The sequence below is a fragment of the Lagenorhynchus albirostris genome, chromosome 18, assembly GCF_949774975.1.
Source record: "Lagenorhynchus albirostris chromosome 18, mLagAlb1.1, whole genome shotgun sequence".
Taxonomy (NCBI): Eukaryota; Metazoa; Chordata; class Mammalia; order Artiodactyla; family Delphinidae; genus Lagenorhynchus; species Lagenorhynchus albirostris.
Genome location: NC_083112.1, coordinates 11,516,276 through 11,537,369, shown reverse-complemented (window position 1 = coordinate 11,537,369; position 21,094 = coordinate 11,516,276). Strand labels below are relative to the sequence as shown.

At 37.8% G+C, this 21,094-nt stretch overlaps 1 protein-coding gene across 1 annotated transcript in view; it reads right to left on the bottom strand.

Moving 5' to 3' along the window:
* Nucleotides 1-21,094, bottom strand: part of NBEA (neurobeachin) — a 627,916-nt gene that overhangs the window by 60,555 nt on the left and 546,267 nt on the right. Inside the window, exons 45-46 of the mRNA XM_060128644.1 lie at nt 19,220-19,360; nt 10,561-10,680 (exon numbers count right to left, since the gene is read on the bottom strand). Coding sequence (XP_059984627.1) covers nt 10,561-10,680; nt 19,220-19,360 — 261 coding nt within the window. The remainder of the gene's footprint in view (nt 1-10,560; nt 10,681-19,219; nt 19,361-21,094) is intronic.

Sequence of the window (21,094 nt, the reverse complement as noted above, 5' to 3'; positions counted from 1 at the left end):
ACTGGCAGAGAGTATTATCAAGGAGTGGTATGAACCGGGTATGGGTGGAGTGTAGGATATATTGGGGGACAGATCAAGATGGGACGGAATGAGATGGTGGGAGGTGTATGGAGTCAGATGACAAAGGAAGTTTTATGCCAATCTAAGCTCTTTGGATTTTCTCTTTTTGGCAATAATTTTAAAAAAAAAGAGCTATTGACATGATTACGTTTATTTTAAAGCAAGGCATTGGGTGTCAAAGTAAAGAATGAACTGGAGAGGGGAGAGACTAGGAATATGTGTGGGTGGGGAGGGGGAGAGGGGGAACCAGCAGCAGCAAGGAGAACGGGAGGGAAGAGGGACGGGAAGCTGCGGCTGTGTTGAGTAAGGGGACATATTGTGGGACTGTACCAGGGAGGGCCATCTGCAACACACGTGAGGATGAGTAAACAAAGATGTGGACCCAGGGATGTAAAAAGGAGAGAGAATTAGATGGCTCATACGGAGAGGCAAATATATATTAATAATAAACTACGTACAAGACATCAAGGGCACAAGGAACTGTGGGAAAGGAGAACTACAGTGAAATTAATCTGTTAATGTAATTTTTCAGTGACTTGAATGTGAGGGGGCAATTAAGAAGGGGCTAAAAGAAAAACTAATAGGTAAACAAACATTCTTATTTGCAGATAGTGATACAGCTTAGGTGGTGGATAAACCAGGGGCTAAAGGGTGTTTCAGCAACATCTATCAGCAATGACTATCATGAGTTTGACTTCTGGGCTGGGCAAGCATGACAGTGTATATACCATGTTGCACTGAGGGGCCAATTTGGTAAAGGTGTGTGGTCACTGATTAGAAAGTAGAAGTAAAGTATCATTGCTATTCTCATTTATTTGTACTCAATCAGAAATGTGTAACTGTTACAGACTGAATATTCTATTCCTCCAAAATTCAAATGTTGAAACCCTATCCTCTAATGTGATGATTTAGGAGGTAGGGTGTTTGGAAGGTAATTAGGATTAGATGAGGTCATGAGGGTGGATCCCTAGTGAACAGATTAGTGTCCTGGTGAGAGTCCTGAGAGAGCTTGCTTCCTCTCTTTGCCATGTGAGGACATACAAGAACACGTCCTTCTGTGAGCCAGGAGGCAGGCTCTCACAAGACACAGAACCTATGTGGGCACCTTGATCTTGGACTTCCAGCCTCCAGAACCGTGAGGAACCCATTTCTGTCGTTTATAAGCTACCTAGTTTATGGTAAAACACAGTAGCCTGAGCTGACCAAGACAATAACCACACAATTTTCTTTTGATCTTATTCTCATTGCTTGGGAAAATGTGGGAAATTAGTATAAGATGTAGAGAAGATAAAGCACATTGCTATTTGCACATTATCCATTTTCTATATGACAATGAGTATCAATAGCATCCCAAATGGTCCAAAATGGGGAGAGGAATGCAAGTTCATGCAGTTGCTCCATGGAGAGGGTGATTTATGTGTAATAAGCTCACATAAGTCAGGGATTTCCCAGCTGTCTTTTGTCAGTTATTTGTGTCCATGTTCTATCTCTAGAACTAGCCTATGTAAGCTTCCTTGAGGACTGAGAGGGATATACATCCACATGGATATAGCAACATGGATTTATTTTTCATTTAGACAGCCCAAAGAGTTTCGGTTTATCTTCAAGTGTCTTGGTGCTCTAATGTTTTTCATATATATTGTTTCCCATTCTTTCCTGTGGTATAGGGGCATATAAAATACGTGGTTATTATTAACCTACTTGCCACTGTAATACTATTTCACTGAATGTCATTAAATTAGACTCGCAAAGGCATAAGAAGCCTAGGATTTTATATTAATAACAGTTTGGGCAAAGCAGACTTTAAGCCTAATTTTGTAGGTTTATATTTTGCTAAATTCCCCACAGCTCTTGGTGCTATACTTTGTATGCAGCAGGTACTCATTAAATATTAAACTATTGAAGATATGAGATAAAATCATTTTAATATCACTAGAAATCTTCTGGGGACTATGGAGATGGTTGCAAGAATGCTTCAAGATAGGAAAAGAGCCAATAAAGTACTTTATTAAATAAAAGAAAAAGGATGCACCCAGAAATAAAATTTGTACCTTTCGAGAGGAAACTTTTGCAGCTTAAAAAATGTTATCTTGCTTATTCTAGTTTTGTTAGAAGGTTCAAAGGTGTAAAAGAGTTCAATTTAAATTTAGAAAAAGTTGGTTTTAACGTTGCCAGCAAAATTGTACCCAAACTGAAGAAGTGAAGGAAGCAAGTCCTTTTCATTTTAACTTAAGCGCTCCAGAAAGAAGGGGCTGAAAGCCTGCTACCACCAAGGAGAACAAAGCGAGGCTGAGGAACCTCTCCTCTGAGGGTTATTTAGAACAGCGGGACGGGGGTGGGGACCTTGAAGGCTTGAATCACAGCCAATCATGAAAAAGTAGGATTACCAGGGCCTTCGGGATGATCCTAAGTGAGACATTTTCTCCACTCTGGTCCTCATCTGGCCGACCAGAATGTGGTCATAAATTAGGGTGTTAGCTAAGATGTTGGTGTAAGCCGCTGGAGGTCTGACATTTGACGGGAAGAAGAAACTCCCCCAGATTTACTCTAATAATATTTTTTTGTTTTTTTAGGATGCAGATTAAAAAAAAAGACACATTTTAAAGCAATATGAAGAAATTCCTGAAGTACAGCATATTTGCAAAGCCCCTCGAAGCTTCAAAAGACTAGAGCTGTAAGTGACTAAAGCAGTCTGAACCCTGAAGTCTTGAGCTGGGGAAGTTTAAGTTTTTTGGGTTTTTTTGTTTTTGTTTTTTTTTTTCCTTGAAGGGGAAGGAAAAGAGTAAAATCACAGAAAGTCTAGGGAGAAGTTGCTGAAACAGCAGAGTGGGTGCAAGTTTTTATGCCTTAATTTTATTGCTTTAAAATCTTGTTTCAAATGGCATTTTAAATTTAAAGTTAGTATATAAATATAGGGCATTCATATATAATTAATATTCACATTTATATTACTTAAAAGATTTGCTTATTCTAAAAAATTTAATGAGTTAAGAGAGTTTCACCTCTGAGATTCAAATGTTATGTACAAGAAGATGACAATTACTGTATCTGGGCTCCAAGACAAGGAAACAGCTGAAATGTCATATCTGGCCATTCAATCTTAAAACAGCAGGAATTACTTATTTGTATCTCACTGTGTCATGACACTGTTCTAAGTACTTTACATCTTTTTCTTAATCTTCACAAAAGCTTCCTAAGGTATGTATCCTCATTCTTCCAGAAATCCCATCAATAAGGGATCTCACTTGCTCACCATTCAGTGGTAAGAATGGTGCCTGACATATAAAAAAGGTACTCAATACGTATTTGTGGAATGAAAAATGAACAGATCATTACTATATATGTATCATATCCTGAACTTCAGGCATGGAATAGTGGTAAAAGGTTTTCAAACAGTATTAGTTAAAGCAGAGTTACCGCAGGGCTACCAGTTAGTCGTAGTGAAGGGGGAGGCTGTCAGGCTGGCAGTTCTGGGACTATCCCTTCTACCGGGGAAGGGCAGCTTCCTGTGCATTGGAATCAAATGGTTCTGAGTTGAAATACAGACTTCTCACCAGCTTGGGCAAGTTTCTTAAACTTTAAGAAAAAAACAGTTTCTTGATATGCAAAATTGTGATGATGACAGCAACTAAATCACAGTGTGGATGTGAGGATTAAATGGGGGTAATGTGTGTGAAACAACACATTTCATAGCTTTATGCAAAATACTTTTTGAAGTTATTATTTACTCTATCAACAGAGTTTACTCAGTATCAAATATATCCCATAATCAGTAAAAAAAAAAAAAAAAAAAAAAAAAGCTCTGTCACTTTGGATATTTGTGTTTGAATGAACACCTATGTAGACACTTCAGACAATTTAAGTGTTTTTTATCAAACATATGGACTAGCTTACATGCTACCTAGGCTAATCAGATATATTTTTATAAGTTTTTTGCACGTCAGACTTTGGTTTCTCCAAATGCACAGTCAGACTGAACTGGATGTATAAACCAAACTGAAACTTACAATTTTTTAAAATTAGTAACTTACAGAGTTTTCTCAACGATCCCCGTAATAGCCCCTCTCATCCTGCGTGCTGTCTGGCATTTCCACTTCACTGCTCCTCCCATAGAGAGGTGGAGTCTATTTCCCTTCTCTCTGAATATGGGCTGGCTTAGTTCAACACCCAGAATGTGACAAAACGACATTTCAGGGCTTGCAGAGATGCCTAAGTCTTAAGAGGCTTGGCAGCCTCCATGGTTGTTCCCTTAGAAGTCACCATCACATGAAACTGTGTGGCTGCCTTGCTGGAAAGATCGTGTGGACAGACAGACAGGCCTGGACAGTCCCCGACCGCTCCATCAGCTCCATCAGACGAGGCGCAAAACATGGGAGTGAAGCCATCTTGCTTCTCTGACCCGGCCAAGCCCCTCCAGCTGTCACTGGAGCACAGAGGTGAGTGGTCGCCTCTGAGCCTTAAGTCCCATTGCATGATTGTCAACAAATAATACTTGATGCTGTTTTAAGATGAGGTTTGGGTGATTTGTTACCCAGTGATAGATAACTGAAACAGAAATTAATGCCTGGGAGTGGAGTCCTGAAGTAATAAAAACTTAAAACACGTGGCCTTGGCTTTGGGACAGGGCAGTAGGCAGAGGCTGGAAGGATGGTGAGGACACTGCGGGTGGAAGATCAGTAAGGACGTTGCTATTGGAAGCAGGAGGAAATCAATGCGTGATACGTAGTGTGGGATAAACTAAGAAGACTAGTTCCTGCAATCATTTCAAAGACAGAAAACGTACCGAATGAGCTTGTGCTTCTGGTTATAGATATTTCCAGGCAGAATGCTGAAAGTGACCACTGGTTTCTTTCAAAGGTATATGGATAAGGTATTAGGCGCTAAGGAAGAAACTGCTCAGAGTTAAAGCAGTATTTAGAGAGACATAGGGGCCTAGGACAATCTTGTCAGATTCTCAAAATTAAAAAAGGTTCAGACAAAGGTCAGTTCTAAGGTGCTGTAAGTAAAATACGGCCATAGGGAAAGGGTGCCCGTAAAACCTTCTATAAGTGCTCAGAAAAATTTAAGATAGAGGTTTGCAGACTCACTCGGCCACACGAAGGGATCCCAAGAACCTTATGAGCATTATAAAGGGCATCCTAATCACAGCCTGAAGTAGGGAGGATCCTGTCTTGAAAGAACTTGTGAGAAAGAGTTTTTTCTGACAGTGAACTATATTTTGATACATAGAAAATCCACAATTTTTTTAAGTTGCTGCACCAACTTGGGCAAAGGAGGCCTTGGCCCCAACCTTCTATGATCAGGAAGCATATGGAGAAAGCTACTCAATGACTGCTATGTACCTTCCACACTCCCCCATTTTTGAACAGAACGTCTGTTGATGTTTACCTGTTCCTGTCTTACCACTGGGAGCTGAATTATACGTGGGACAGATAACTTATCTTTTTGGCTTCCAGGTCTCCAAATTAGGAATTTCTGTACCTCATCTCTATGTGGACTTGATATAGATCATGAGCTACTAGATTTTGAGCCTGATACAATAGTGGGATGAGACTGTGGGGAACAAGTTGAATATATTTTGCTTGTAGGAGGAAGGTGAATTGTGACTGGGGAGAGGACTTCAGTAGATTGTTTTCAAAGATGGCCAGAACAATCCCCCTGACCCCCATGTCCATCTGAAATGTGATTTTGCTGCTCATCTCATGGGGAAGTGGAGTCCACTTCTCCTCCCCCTTAACTTGGGCTGGCCCTGTGACTTGCTTGACCAAAAGAATGCTGTGGAGGTAGGTAACACTATGTGACTTCCAAGCTTAGACGCTAAGTAGCTTTGCAGTTCCCATTTTTTTATCCTCTTGGTAGGCAGACACCATGAAAAACATTGTGATGATCTTCCCAGACACAAAGAGAGAGAGGGCCAGCCAGTCCCCAGATGTTCCAGCCATCCTTGCTAAGGGACCAGACATGTGAATGAAGTCATCTTGAATCTTTCAGACCCAGAGAGGCCACCCGCTTGGACCTGACATGGATAAGAGACAAGTACCTGATGAGCCCCATTCTGATTGCAGAACTCTGAGAAAATAAATGGCTGTGTTTTTTTAAGCCACTAATTTTGGAGGGTGCTTTGTACATAGCAATAAATTATTAGAGTATGACTTGATCTGTCAGTTACTCCAAACTAGTCAACGTGGCTGGAGATAATTGTGAGATCATGCAGAAGAATGAAAGCAGCAAAGCATCCAATGAATAAAGCACTGGAAATAACTGAACAGCCCTCAGTGCTAGTTCTGGCTCCCTCTTGACCTGCTGTGTGAATTTAGGCAAGCCACTTAATATCTGTGAACTTCCTTTACGGAACAGGGATAATGATCTCTATCTCAGGGGACTGTTTTGAGGACTGCATCAAATGACCAAGAAAAAAGCATGCTTGAAAACTATTGAGAATTATTCAAGAAGAACGAACTCTTCTATTATAACTTGTAAGTGTGTTTCTATAGAGGTAGCTCCGGCACTAGCTTGCCCACTTAAAATAACAGCTCTTCTGTTTATTCTCTTCCCATTGATAGATTTCTGTTAACCAGCTTCTCTTTAAGGAAAGAGTCCAAGTAGTTTAAAATTTCCTAAATGAAAAATAGTGCAGAAAGGCACCAAATATTATTAAAGAAATGGCAAGATGAATATTAAAACAGGCATTTTGTGTCTGTAAATGTGATTTCTAGTTTATTTTAACAGCTATACTAAAACCCCATGGTACAGTTAATAGTATTATATGCGTCCCGTCAATAATAAGAAAATATCCTCTAACACAATTTCTAATTTACAAGCTTATGACAAGTTCAAGCTGCTGAGAAATTGGACTTGAAAGTATGTCTTAGAATGATAGAAGACCACTATTAACACTATCATAATTGTATACCAACTGCATCAAATTTGACATTTCAGTTTAATACAGTTTGCTGAGAGAGCATACCATTTTATGGCTGCCTAGTGAAATCAAATCCAACCCAGACGTTTTCACTTTTCTAATATAATTCACTGCAAGGTTTTAAAGCTGCCATCTCTTTTCTTCCTTTTTTCAAAAGATTGATGCCCTGGCATTCGTTGATTCCACAAGAGCTCATAATGGGTCAATGAGTCAGTGGTGAGCACCTCCATTAACTGTATTAATTTACACTATGTCACCTTAATGACATTTTGTCACAGCTCCCTTTTCTGACATCTACATAGCTATTGAAAAGTCATACAACAACTTTGGAAGGCATTAAGGAAAATTAGTATAAGAACTTCAGTAAGTTGAATGTCATTGTTACCAAGACTATGCTGGAGGAGAGAAATTAAAAAAATAAACTAAAAACGAACTGGTCTGACTTAACTCGGGAGACCTCTCTCCTGAGAGATCACCAAGTCTTCTCTGCCCAGCTTGTACTCATTACCACAGGAAGAGACCGACGGTAACAAAGAAAAGACAGAATAAAACCACCTACTCTGTCCTAGTTCTCCCTTATATGAGACCTTACCTAAGTTAGGAGATATTGCAGATGTACTTTTCTTCAGAAATATAAAAACATTTCTTTAAAATTATATATAAAATGTTTTAACAGCTTAGTGATAAGAAGTCAAGAGTTTAGGCTTTAAAACTGTATTACTCTTGGTAACACATTCTTCCCTGCTAAATCAGGTATTATTGTAGAGGGAAAAATACCGTACATGTTAATCAATACATTTAAACATGAATTTAGAATATCTCAAGCATACAACCATCATTATTACCAAAAAACTTCTCTCTAACATTCCCTCAATGAGGACCCCTGAATTCTGATGTTATAAAGGGAAAGAGTGATACATTTGGACACACACACACACACACACATACACAAAACCACAAAAATATAATTGAGATATAGCAAAGGTGAAAGACTGAGAAACCATACTTGCAATGCAACTTTCTGCAGTCAATTTCAGATCTTTCTCAAATCAATAGGAAAAAGACATATGACCCAACTGAAGAATGGGCAAAAGATATGAGCAAGTTTACAGGTCAATAATTATATGAAAAATGCTCAACTTCACTCATAATTAATGAAGTGCAAGCCAAAACAAAGCTGACTCCATTTTTCACTCACCAGATTAGCACAAGTTACACTGTTTATTATAAGAGTGATGGTCGGGGCAGGGGGCATGGGGAAGGTGGCATCCTCACATGATGCTGTGAAGGGAGTGAATGATCATCTTTGGGAATGAAGGTTTGGCAGTATCTTTCAAAATTAAAGATGTATATAGCCTTTGAGCCACCAGTCCCATTAACAGGAATTATCTTCATATATACACACAAAGTTCATCAAGATATCTGTGCAAGGATTTACGGCAGCCTGTGTTTAACAATAACGATCAGAGAGAAAGACAAACTATCCATCAGTAGAAGATTGCGTGTATAAATTATTGTATATGTAGGCAATGTGCAGGCTTCAAAAAGAAGGGGTCTACATGGAAAGGTACTCAAAGTGTATTATCATAGAATATAAAAGGTTCAGGGTGGTGGTGGGAGAGAACTGAAAATGAGAGCATCCACGCAATGTCAGGCTGAGGAAGTGAGTGTCTTATGAACTAATTAAGTTCGGGGGTTGGAGGACGGTATCTGTTTGTATTAAGTACAGCTACCTGCGATAAAAAACTTAAAATGTCCTGAATTAGTGGTAGCCACATTGGTCCTTGTCCTTGACGATGTGCCCCCAGGAGCCAAAGGAACACAAAGGGTAACAGAATATAAATGTTTCTGAAAAGTTTCAGAACAGGAAAACTGCTGGGAGAATTTTGGGAAAAGCCTGAATTCGGCTTTACGGGCACTGGTCCTCAGAGACTGACATGTAACTAGGGGAGATACCTGGTGATCGGAAGCATCAATAAAGCTCTCAGGATAGAAGGTAAAGTCTAAAACGCTACATCAATTAGGATGACTGGCTCATGTGTGTGGACTTGTGAGGGTGAACCTTTGAATTAAGTTGAAAAACTGAGTTTCTGCTTTGTGATGATGTCAAGAATGAACAGGCATTTTCACCTGAAAGAGTTTGATATAATATGGATACTGAATTGAGATATAAATAATCTTATATATGATAGGAAATCTTAAAATATAGATAAGAATACTTAATTCACATATAAAATATTTACTGAATGCCTTTTAAAGACGCTGTGCTAATTCTAGAAGCCTATGGACTCCCCATTTTATGTTCAAAGTGTTATTAAGTAAGAAATGGACTCCTTTCTTGATTTCATTGGTTATAAATCAGTTTAAATGGTGGTTTATGGATCCTTTAAAGTGGAATTTCTCAGTGAAATTATAAGTCTGTTCGGAGAAATATATGGGCCTTAAGAGTTTAATATAGTAAGAATGCATGTTACATTATCTTACTTCCAAATGTGAATACATTGTATGTATAAATTATATGCAAACTTTGATGGCAACGAATAAGACACACAGATATGCTACACATTACTTGGATTCATTCCCTTTGTTTTCTGCTTTGAAAAAAACTAAATAAATTTGTATTCATCCAATTTCTTACAGTTCAGTAACACTGTAATTGTCTTTTAAAAATATTTGCAATAGATAAGCATAAATATGTAAATGACAATTTTGACTTTAATTCACTGTCTTTTGTTGGATTAAGACACTAAATGGAATGATACTATAATATCTGTATATTCAACAGCATGAGTGACAGCGATGGGAAAAGTTTGAAGAAAAGAGGATTGAAATAAGAAACACATATACCTGTGTAATAACCTGATCATATAGTCTTATTATCAGGAAAAAAATGAGAAAAATGAGAGAGCAAATATATTTTAATGTTTTGAATACAACCATTTTTTAAAAAACAAAAGCCCATATAAATGAAAACCAAATCTTTCTATTTAACAATAGTTGAGTAGTACCAGCGGTAAAATGACTCCGCTCTCTGGCTGTTCCTGGATATTGTGCGTGTGCTGGTTTAAGCTAATGTGTATTGTTGCATAGCTTCCCCAGGCACAGCCAAGTGAAAGCTAAGGCTGTACAGAAAAGCCCCCATTTTAAATGGCTCTTGTCATTAATGCTTTATTAATTGCCCCAGGCTATGTAAACCCAAAGCTGGGCAAGCTATAACAATATGACACATTAAGGTCAAATCCAATTCCTGCTGTGTTTTATGGAATGGGCCAAATATTGAGTTAACAGCAGGAAAGGCAATTTCTTTCCAGCTCCTGATTGTTCGATCTAAATTAGATAGGAATTTTTTGAAATAACAAAAACACCTTAACTGAATAATATAAAAGAATCCTAATCATTTTCTGTGGTGCTCAAAATTATTTCCTTTAGTTTCCTCTTAGGTTAGATATGCCACATAATTTTAAAATATGATGGAATAAAGCTGTGGAATAAAATATCTTATACACCCACTTAAAAAAATAAACAAATCAAAACTTCAACATATTTTGAAATTAATATCAACAAATAAAAGGGCCTACCTTTACATCAGAAGTATCTCTCTGACTCGTTCTCCAAGACCTTGCAACGGACGAGAAGGTTCGATTAGGATGGTCAAATTTTCCGTCATTTGCATTGAGGAAGAAGGTTGTGAAAGGTTCCTAAAGGAAAAAAAAGTGAAGAATTTGACCCTTCTGAACACAACTGTCCTCTTCCTTTGTAAAGTATTTCGTTTTTTGAAACCCTTCTGAGGGGGAAATGGTGCAGGATCCTGGAAGGACACCCACACCCAGGAGTCAGGAGGTGCTGGTCTGAGCCAGTCTGGACCACTGAGTCACCTGTCACTCTTCAACCTCGGCAGGTCATTTTGCTTCTTGGCCTTCAGTCTTCTGATTTATAAAAGGATAGAGTTCTAGTGCTCTGGGATTTTATGATGAATGATTTTGCATAACTGTCAATATATAACTCAGATCTTCTTTCTCATTACTAAGGCCACACACAGTAACATTCACAAGAAAATCTCTCCGACACTGTTCACCACGGTGTGAAATTAGGTAGGGAAGATCCATCTTAGGCTACCTGTGAAAGTCTCCTAAAGTTACCATATTATGGTCTGACGATCTTTTTAAAATGCAAATCCTTGATTAAAATCCTTCCATAGCTCTTCAGAGCTCCTGGGAAAAGTCTAAACTACTTGATTTGTCTTAAGAGAACCTGAGTGATCTGGAACCTGCTTAACTCTTACCTCTCGCTATCCCCATCTTCACATGTTAAGGTCTTGCCACACTGGTCTCACTTCTCGCCCCTTGTATGTGCTGTTTCCTCTGCCTGGTATAAACTTATCCCTCTACCTCACCATCCTGACTTGGCTAAGTTCTTCTTATCCTTTAAGTCTCAGCCAAGACGTCATTTTCTCCTGAAAGGCTTTCCTTGATTTGCCAAGTTCTCCAGTGTGTTTAAATAGCAACAGATATTTTCTCAAAACACATCCCTGAAGCATTTGTCACATTGTTTTGTAACTGATTTTTAACTTGCCTATCTTCCCCACTACACGAACAGGTTCCATATCTATCATATGCACTGTTTTATCTCCAACACTTAGAAGAACTCCTGGTACACCCAAGTTGCTCAATGTATAATCTGTTGAAGGAAAGAATGAAATGAAGTTAACACAAATCAGACTAGATAAACTCTAGTCCTTCTATTCAATAGTATTCTGTAACTATTACCTTATCAAAGCTTGGTGTCTGTCATCAAGAACATGTTCCCATAGCAGGAAACCTAGGAATAACTTTATCACAAGGTCCTAATGTATTTAATTTTAATGTTTTTTCTATAGTTTTTATGATAGGAGAGAGGCATTATTTCTGATGTCATTAAACTTGCTTCCAAATTTAAAAGGATTAAATAACATTCATTCTTACTAAGGATTTCTTAGAAAATTTCAAATATAACAAAGATGAGTATATAGTTACTTTCCTATGGTTCAATCCTTTTCTCTTAAGACTAGGATAAATGACATGTCACTCCTAGGTTCAATAATGCTAAGAACTATTTCCTAAATATTGTTTTTTTTCTTTAATATATAACTTCTATTCATTCTTTTATATCCATAAAACATTACTTTGTTTCTTTAAACTCCTCTTTTTGCCACTAGTCATAAGGTCCAGTTGTCAGGCAACAGCTATAAATATTCATATTCCTCAGTATGTTCCTGAAATTTAGTGTGGCTAGATGACATCGATTTTATGTTTATAATGTATCACCAAGTCTCATGTTTAGTATTGAATGACAGTAAACTATGGTAAAAGAGATAAGATGAAGAATGATATAACACTATATAGGTAAGTAGGGTATTACTGATTTACCTGAAAATCAAATACGCATCCAGTAAGTCCATATTGCTGTTTAAGATTTTAAGCGACTTGAGAGACAAATAGATGTCACCAAAATTAAGTTAGGAAAAAAAAATTTAACTCCCTATTAAACTGAAGGTAGTCAAGGCCGTATATCTTATCACTAAATTAAAGTAGGGATATAAAAATTCTAGAAGTAGCAACAGTAAATCGAATAAAATACGACAGATCTAAGTTTGAGTCTTGGTGGAACCATGTACTTCTCTTAGGCACCTTACTTAACCCCACCCACGTAAGTAGCGGTGTGAAGTAACTGTATCTCAGTTCTTTCATCTATGTTAGTTGGGAATGACAAGACCTTGTGGGTAATTAAGATTAAATAATATTGAGAAAGCTTGAAGTATCTTAGCTGACACAGAGTGATGAAGATGACTACCAGCTTCATGCACTGTGTCAAGTACTCACTGCTGGGCTCCACCCTGACTGCCAGTTCCCTAGACACTGACCAGACTCTCAGTTCCTTAGGCCTAATTCATCCCTCTATTCTTAGAACCAGGCAAGTGCTTGGTTCATAGTTAGTGTTTAATTAATGTTTTTCAAACCCATCTAAACATACAAGGTACTGTTGGGAGAAGCGGGTGGGGTATGGCTGGATAAGAGTAAGATGTAGTTTTTCTTGTCAGTTCTTAACCACTAGTTTGACCATAAAGTTGCGTCTTCAGAATCCACTTCTTCATTATGCTAGGATGCTGATGTAAGGCATTCATTTTTTTCTTTGTAGGTAGTAGGCAGAGAATAATTTAGAGGGATCAGACTTGTCTTCGTGATTTTTAACCTACTAAATACATGTGAGTGAAGACCCGTTTATACATGTAAAGTCTTACTTCTTATCATCAACCACTAAAAGCTGATCTCTACCCCAGCCTAAATTATAAAATCCTTCCTTAGTTTTCAACCCTTAACGAAGGCATGCCAAGAATAGTGCAGATGGGCACAGTGAAAATAAATCTGAAATTGAAGAATTATTATCTCTGGTCGTGAAGTTTATGAGTCTGGTGGCACCTAAAAGTGGAGAATATTGAAGAATTCCACATTTCACTGTCCTACGGAGCCTTTATAAAGATCTGATTAACAACTGTTTGAGGGTCACATACTACTCTACTGACATTTATTCTCATTATTCCTGAAGGCCTCCAGTTGCTACAGTGGTAGAGTACTAACAGAAATGGATAACCTATTCGTTTATAAGTGGGAATTGATCTTCAAGCTCTGATTACTGTGGAGATTACCTTTTACCATGTGTTTCTCTATTACCTTCAAGGCACAGTACAAGGACTTTCTTTTTCATTTGACTCATGCCTGACTAACACAGAGGATCAAGAGCTGTATTAAGTTTAAGAAACTTCTGTATTTATTCACCTGACACATGTTGATCAAACCATGTTCTATATGTATATCACCATATTAGATATTTTATCATTCTACTAGAAAAGCTTTTGGCTTGGGAGATAAGACGGACAAATAAATAAATGTTAAACAGAAATTAAAATACTTGGGTTTTAAAAACTTCAGCTTTAAAAAAAAGAAAACAAAACTTCAGGTTTGGTCCGCTAATACAATATAAATGGCTGATGGCAGACTTCCTTCTCCTGATTACATCTACCCCAACCTTCCAACCCTTTCTCAGGGCTAGAACATCAAACTAACCTGTCCTGCATGGGAAGTACCTGTCCTACTGAATTCTCTCATAACCTTTAATCCCTGCAAGGACACTAACAACCTGTCCTGCCTTCCAATGATCACAGACAATTCACCCTTCCTGGGCAATAGAACTCTGTGCCTCTGCCCCTCTTCTCTTTAGACAACTCCTTTATAAGGAGTTGTCTAAAGACAACTCATAAGGATCTTTTCTTACATACCCCTCCCCTTTTAGTTTTCTTCTTTTCCTTCTCTTCATTTCATTTGAAACAAACCCCATCCCTGGGTAATAGTCAGTGCTTGTGACATGACTCTATCAAAGAAAAGATGTATACTTTGAAGTTACATAAAGCATAATAAAGACCAAAGGGAAGGGAACTGAAGTTACTGAGCACCTTTCTGTGTTTGGAACTGTATTATCTCAGTTAATTAATGCAATTCTCACTATGGTCCTTCAAGTAGATGTAATCGCATTCTAGGAAATGGAGGAACCATTATTTCTACTGTACTTTGGCTAACTTCACAAGTTTATTTTCTCCCATCGCTTTCAAAAGAAACCAGAAATATCTTTTAGAATCTTCAGAAAATTATGCGCCTACCATACACCAGTCTCTTCGTTAAGAATCCCTCATCTTCCTCTAAGTATATATGCATTGTCTGTAAGTATCAAGAGAAACACAATGACAATATTTTATTCAGTAGCATTATCTTTTGGTACTTGCATAAGTGTTTCTACTATTTTATCACTACAAATATATACTGTTAAAGATATATTATGGTTTAAACAGGCTCTTGGGTAGGCTTTCAAAGCAACCCATCATTTATAAAGTAAATCCCAAATTCTAAACAACTGATTTATAAATTAACTTTTGTTGTACAACCTATTTAACTTCCTAAGAATTATAATTAAATGTTTGACAAGTGAGTTTTGAATAGGTAGGTTGAATATACTGAATTTGGAAGGTGAATTCCAAAGTAATTCAGAATTACTTCTGTGTATATGCTATATATTCAAGGTAAGATTTAAAGTAAAAACATTCCAAGTAAAATGTGTCCTATTATACTAGTTAATATCTGAACTCCAAAATTCTATAATAGTTTATTCTATAATAGTTTATTAATCATTTGTCCAACAGCAGCTAGCAAAGAAACAGCTTTTTCAGAATCTTGTAGTTTAGACAAGTGACTTCACTGGTAATGTGTCTAAAATAATATTTTTAATTTAAAGTAATGAGGTAGGGACTTCCCTGGTGGTGCAGTGGTTAAGAATCCACCTGCCAATGCAGGGGACATGGGTTTGAGCCCTGGGCAGGGAAGATCCCACATGCTGCAGAGCAACTAAGCCTGTGCACCATAACTACTGAGCCTGCACTCTAGAGCCCGCGAGCCACAACTACTGAGCCCACGCATCGCAACTGCTGAAGCCTGCACGCCTAGAGCCCGTGCTCCACAACAAGAGAAGCCACCGCCATGAGAAGCTCACACACCGCAACAAAGAGTAGCCCCTGCTCGCCGCAACGAGACAAAGCCCACGTGCAGCAACGAAGACCCAACGCAGCCAAAAATAAATAAATAAATAAAAAATATATATATACAATAAAAAAAATAATGAGGTATGTAGTTAATTAGCATTTTAAAGCAATTATTATCATTGCCATACTAAACATATTGACTGAAACTAATGAGTTTAATGACTGGGTCTAAAAGGCTTGAAAGGTAAATGGCAGATACTTATTTTAATCTGTATTTTGTTTTTATGAACAAGTTCTTAGTGACACAAATTTTAATGCATTTTCTACTTCATAAACTCCTTGGGATTGGAGTGAGGGAATCACAATTCCCTGGGCCATTAGGTTAAACACTTAGTAAACTATTAGACCGTGGTACTTCTATTTATAACAGCACAACTTAAGATGTGTTGGCTAAATGAGTCCCCATAAAAGCAATCTTATAGATCTCTTCTGCCAATGCAGTAGCCACAGGCCACATGTGACTACTGAGTACTTAAAATATGGCTAGTTCAAGCTGAATGTGCTATAAATATAAAATACATTCTGGATTTCAAAGAATACCAAAACAATGTAAAATATCTCATTAATAATTTTTATATTGGTTACATGTTGAAACTATAACATTTTGGATATACTGGGCTAACAAATGTATTTATTAAATTAATCTCACCTGTTTCTTTTTACTCTTAAATATGGCTACTAGAAAATTTAAATTACATACATAAGTGGCTTGCATTACGTTTCTACCACGCAGCACAACTATAGACAATACTAAAAGGGCATGTGTAGCATAAATAGGGATAGCATGTCTGCCGTACCCTTGCAGAGATTCAAATTTGTATTCCATTTCACTGGAATAAGAAATCAATTTAGGGATGAATTATGATTTATTATTTGATAAAATGTTTAGTTTATCAGGGATAGAAGAGTGTTAAATCAGGCTGGTGATAATAAGTATTTTTATGAACTCACACTTAAATTCTTATAAATCTGACTTCAGACTAATTTGATTATACAACAGCCATTGAATACCATTTTATATATTTCAAAATACAATTATATATATATATGTATAATATACTCATATAATTCTCAAAACAACCCACTTGATAATGTTTTTTTTAATCCCAAAAATACCCAAGAAAAGTGTCTTACTCCTCCCATGGTGGAGGTTCACTATAGTAATGGTTGTTTCTTGCTTTCGTTTTCTTGTTTGATTATTTGTGAGCCCATATAGAATATGAACATATTTTACGTCCACTGTAAAGGACATCAAGTGTTTGAGATCTTGACTGGTAAATTTTTGTGTTTCTGTATTTAGTTTTGACTTGTGGCTGAAACCGCAGGATAGAAGCTACAAAGTTCTCTCTATATACATGTGTCTGTAATTCAGAAGAGCCTTTACTTCTTGCATGAGTGTGAAGTATTTTCTTACACCCGGAGAGTATTAATAAATTATTACAACCCATAAACTAAAGGTGTGCTGATTGGTTTATAGTGGTAAACATGCAGTTTTATAAATCTAATATCTCCCCCAAATTAACAGAAAATAAAGAAATAGAACTTCTTATACTCAAAAAGTGTTAGAGTTAAAAAATATTTCTTAAGAAACTGCTAGCTCAGAAACATTTTTATAAAAGGATACAAGTTCACATAGTTAAGGTGAATTTTTCAACAAATTAGACTAACAACTTTGGTCTAAAAAAGAAAGTTTTATGTCTTTTCCTTTAGTTTATAATTACACAGTGTATTTTTAAAATAAGATTTGAGTTTGTTTTCTTACAGAATAGTTAATCTAAACTTCTTTATTTCTTATGCTGGTTTAGGATTATGAAAAATATAAAATATGTGTTCAGTTAAACTGAATCCTAATTCTGACAAACTTTTTTTTTGATAACAGTAATTATTTGTAGTATATCATCTATCAGTGATTTACAAGTTACTTAAAACATATGCATACTATATATTTATAATAAGTTCAGTTTCTCCTCATCATGGAGAGAATGCTTGAGGAAGACCTCCAAACCAAACTGTCATTCAGGCAGTGGGAAAAAATACCTTTGAAAATAGGAGATGCATTCCTGTGTATGCCCATTTTCATGTGCTGCTTTATCAATGTGTTTCTGAGGCAAATCAGCCTCATTCAACAGAATGGTCTGAAGTATGTTTTGGTAAGAGGAGAAAACTTTATTGATTGCATTGACTTAGAGGTTGACTTAGCATTCTGTAATACTCCCCAGTCACTTATAGTTTTTAAAAAGTCAGACCATCTGACTCCAGTAATTGGTCTTAACTAGACTAGATTGGAGAAGGCAAGACTAAAGGCAGAGAGATTTGCTAAGAGCTTTTGCAATGATCTAGATGAGAAATAACGGGAACCTGAACTAAGAAGTGCTGGACTCGATAGAGAAAAGGAGGTAGACTGCAGTTGGTAGAACTTATCAGATGTGATGTCAGATTGGATGTAAGCGTTGATAAAATAGAGAAAATATCTAGATTGGGTAACTGGGTGCAAGATCATGCCGATTGTTTAGATAAGAAATCAGTAGGCACCCCGGCAGGTTTATGAGGGAGATGAGGAGTTCATTTTTGGAAATGGTGTTTATGGTATTGTGAGGTGTTCAGGTAGAAAAATCCAGTAGTATACAGAAATAAGTAAATATATTTATATATTAGAAATATAGGTCAGGAGCCCAAGAGAAATGTCTGCAATGAAGACAGAGCTGGAAGTCACTAGCTTATAACTGAATGATGTAGTCCAGATAAAGTATGTAGACATATCCTGGGGAATAGAAATATGGAGAAAAAGAAATCTGAGCGTGAGACTGGGCAGGACAGTTAGGATGACAGGAGGGAAACCAGAAGAGCATATTGTCAGAGGAGCCATGAGAGGAAGGAATTTCAGGTAGGAGGAAGTGAGCAATAGTGCCAAATGCTTCAGCTATATCATGAAGCTCTGCCACATAACCCGTGACCTCCACAGGGACAATTCAGTAAAGTGATGGGTGTGGAACCTAAATCAAGCAGGCTACAGACTGAATGGCAGGTGATAAAGTGGAGACAAGCACAGTGCAGGGCAAGACAGTAGTGCTTCTAGTACATTTGACTACACAGGGGTAGACGTGGAAAGTCACTGCAGAGTGGGTAGGGGCTGGAAGGAAGTATGTACGTATACAGGTAGGTATGTATGAATGTATGTATTTTAAAAATTGCAGAGACCTGAATATATTTACGTCTTAGGAGAAAGAGAAAGTAGTCTTCAAAACATTTAGAAAACTGTTTTTAAAATATGCTACCCCAGAAGCAAGATTGGGAAGGCTGGGGAGAGTGCCAGCCTGTAACAATCAGTGAGAAAGGAAACAGTGGGTGTTAAGGATGCACTCAGGCGTTTGGTACCCTTTATAAATGGTTTACGTTTAAGAAACTCACAATAATCTATCTTTCTAACCCAATTTTGCAAATAAGGCAACTCATTAACAGAAAGGATTCAAGTTTTGCTAGAGTTTGGAATCTCTACTTCACTGGTTTCTAATCTTTGTTTAACACAAATAAATAAATTTGCTTTTCATTTAATTTCCTTATGTTAAGTACTTCGAGATATTAAAGGCAAACTGTAACTTAATGAAGGCACTCACAATTCGAACAAGCCAGGATAAGGTGGATGTTGCCGTTGAATAATGTGTGTTATAATGGTAGGGAGGACTTTGATCATCTTCCCATGTCTCGTAACGCTCTGCGTAAAACACAGCTCTCTTTGGGTTCAAAGCACCAATCGGCTATAAAAAGAGAAAAAGAAGCATTGTGTTTAATACAGTCATAGTAGATATTCAATACTATAACTCTTTACCTGAAAGTATTTACTGTGAATTCATTTTAACCATAGAATATAAATAAATTATTTTGTATCTATTTTTACCAAATTTGATTTTGATATTTGATTTTGATAATCACCACACTTGCTAAAATTCACTCAAGAAGATGATTTATGTATGCAAGGTTTCTAGGTTTTATTAAAAGTTTCCATAAACTAGATTACCAGAGATAACTCAGTTTAAATTGTTAAGGCAAAGCCAGTATTTTGATGTTATTTTGCCTACTTAACCACAACCATAGTGAACATTTAGCTTGATCATAGGAAATCCAGTGAGGAGAAAGTGTAGCAGTTGACCATGTGAAAACCATATTAGAGAAACCTTGTCTTAATAGGCTGTCACCCAGAGTGTGAAGGACAATAGTCACTTATATGGAAACCCTGTTGGAATGTTAGTCCCATTCTATTATTATACAGATGGGGCAAGTATCCTTTCTATTAAGTTCAACTGCAAATCTAAGGCTGATGGAAATAATCCAGACAATTCAGATTCCCTGGAAAGCATTTTGTTAAGGCCACTAACACTTGTCTTATCTACACCACCACACTACCGATTATAATGTTAATCGCTACAGTGGAGCACATGGTAAAATGCTCAAGATACTATACATATTTTTTTCAACAAAGCATGTGTTAGTTTGATCATTGTCTCAAACTTCCTAGCACACCTAATCATTAAGATTTTCCAGCATATAGTCCTCACAATTTCAAATAGCAAACTGGCTTAGCTTAAGCTTTTGCCTGATTTTGGTTTAATGGAATATGGAACCATTAATATGATACCTAGTAGCTACATTATTTTGTTTTAGATTGCATACTATAAAAAATAAATGTTTCTTAGAAAACAAAAGATGAATACTAAGTAAAATATATAATTCCTCTATTTCAAAATTTAATATTACTAGTTAACTATGAAGTTCCCCCCAAGGCTTAATTTTAACAAGGAAGTAGTAGAAAATTAGTGTTTTGATGGTGGTGTGGGAAGACACCGAGTTAGCGTCTCCCCACAGCTAGGGCACCCGCTGGCCACTGGTGGGGGACCCTGATGCCCAAGGAGACAGGAGGAACCCCCAAGTGAACCAGTAGGACGTGGGGGGACTGAGAGGGGAGGAGAAGTGGAGGCCAGACAGGATTGGCGCCACTGAGGCTGGGGAGATCAGGAGAGGCAAGCGGGAGGGACCCTCTGGGAGGAGCGGCAGAGGAGCAGAGGGTGATTGCCTGGCCCACTTGGGCCAGGGAGCCTGCTGAGTTCCCAGGCTGGTACCTTCCCCCCCCCCCCGCCCCACACCAAAGCCCCCTTGAGGCTGCGTGGGTCCTGGGGGCATAGGACGGAGGTGAGAGAGATCAGGAGAGGCAGGCGGGAGGGGCCCTCCGGGAGGAACAGGAGAGGAGAGGAGGGCATTAGCCTCACCCACTTGAGACCAGGAAGCCTGCTGGGCTCCCAGGTGAGGTGCCCCTGCCCTCTGAGACCAGGGGTAGGGGGCACGACTGGGCCCCTTCTGTTCCTTGAGCCTAAGCCCCACCCAACACAGCCCCCAGGACCTTTTCCAGCCCCATGGGTCCTAAGCATAGGCCCTGCCCACCACCCAAACATCACCCTTGCTTCGGCCCTGCCCTCCACAGCCAAGGTCTTTCCCCC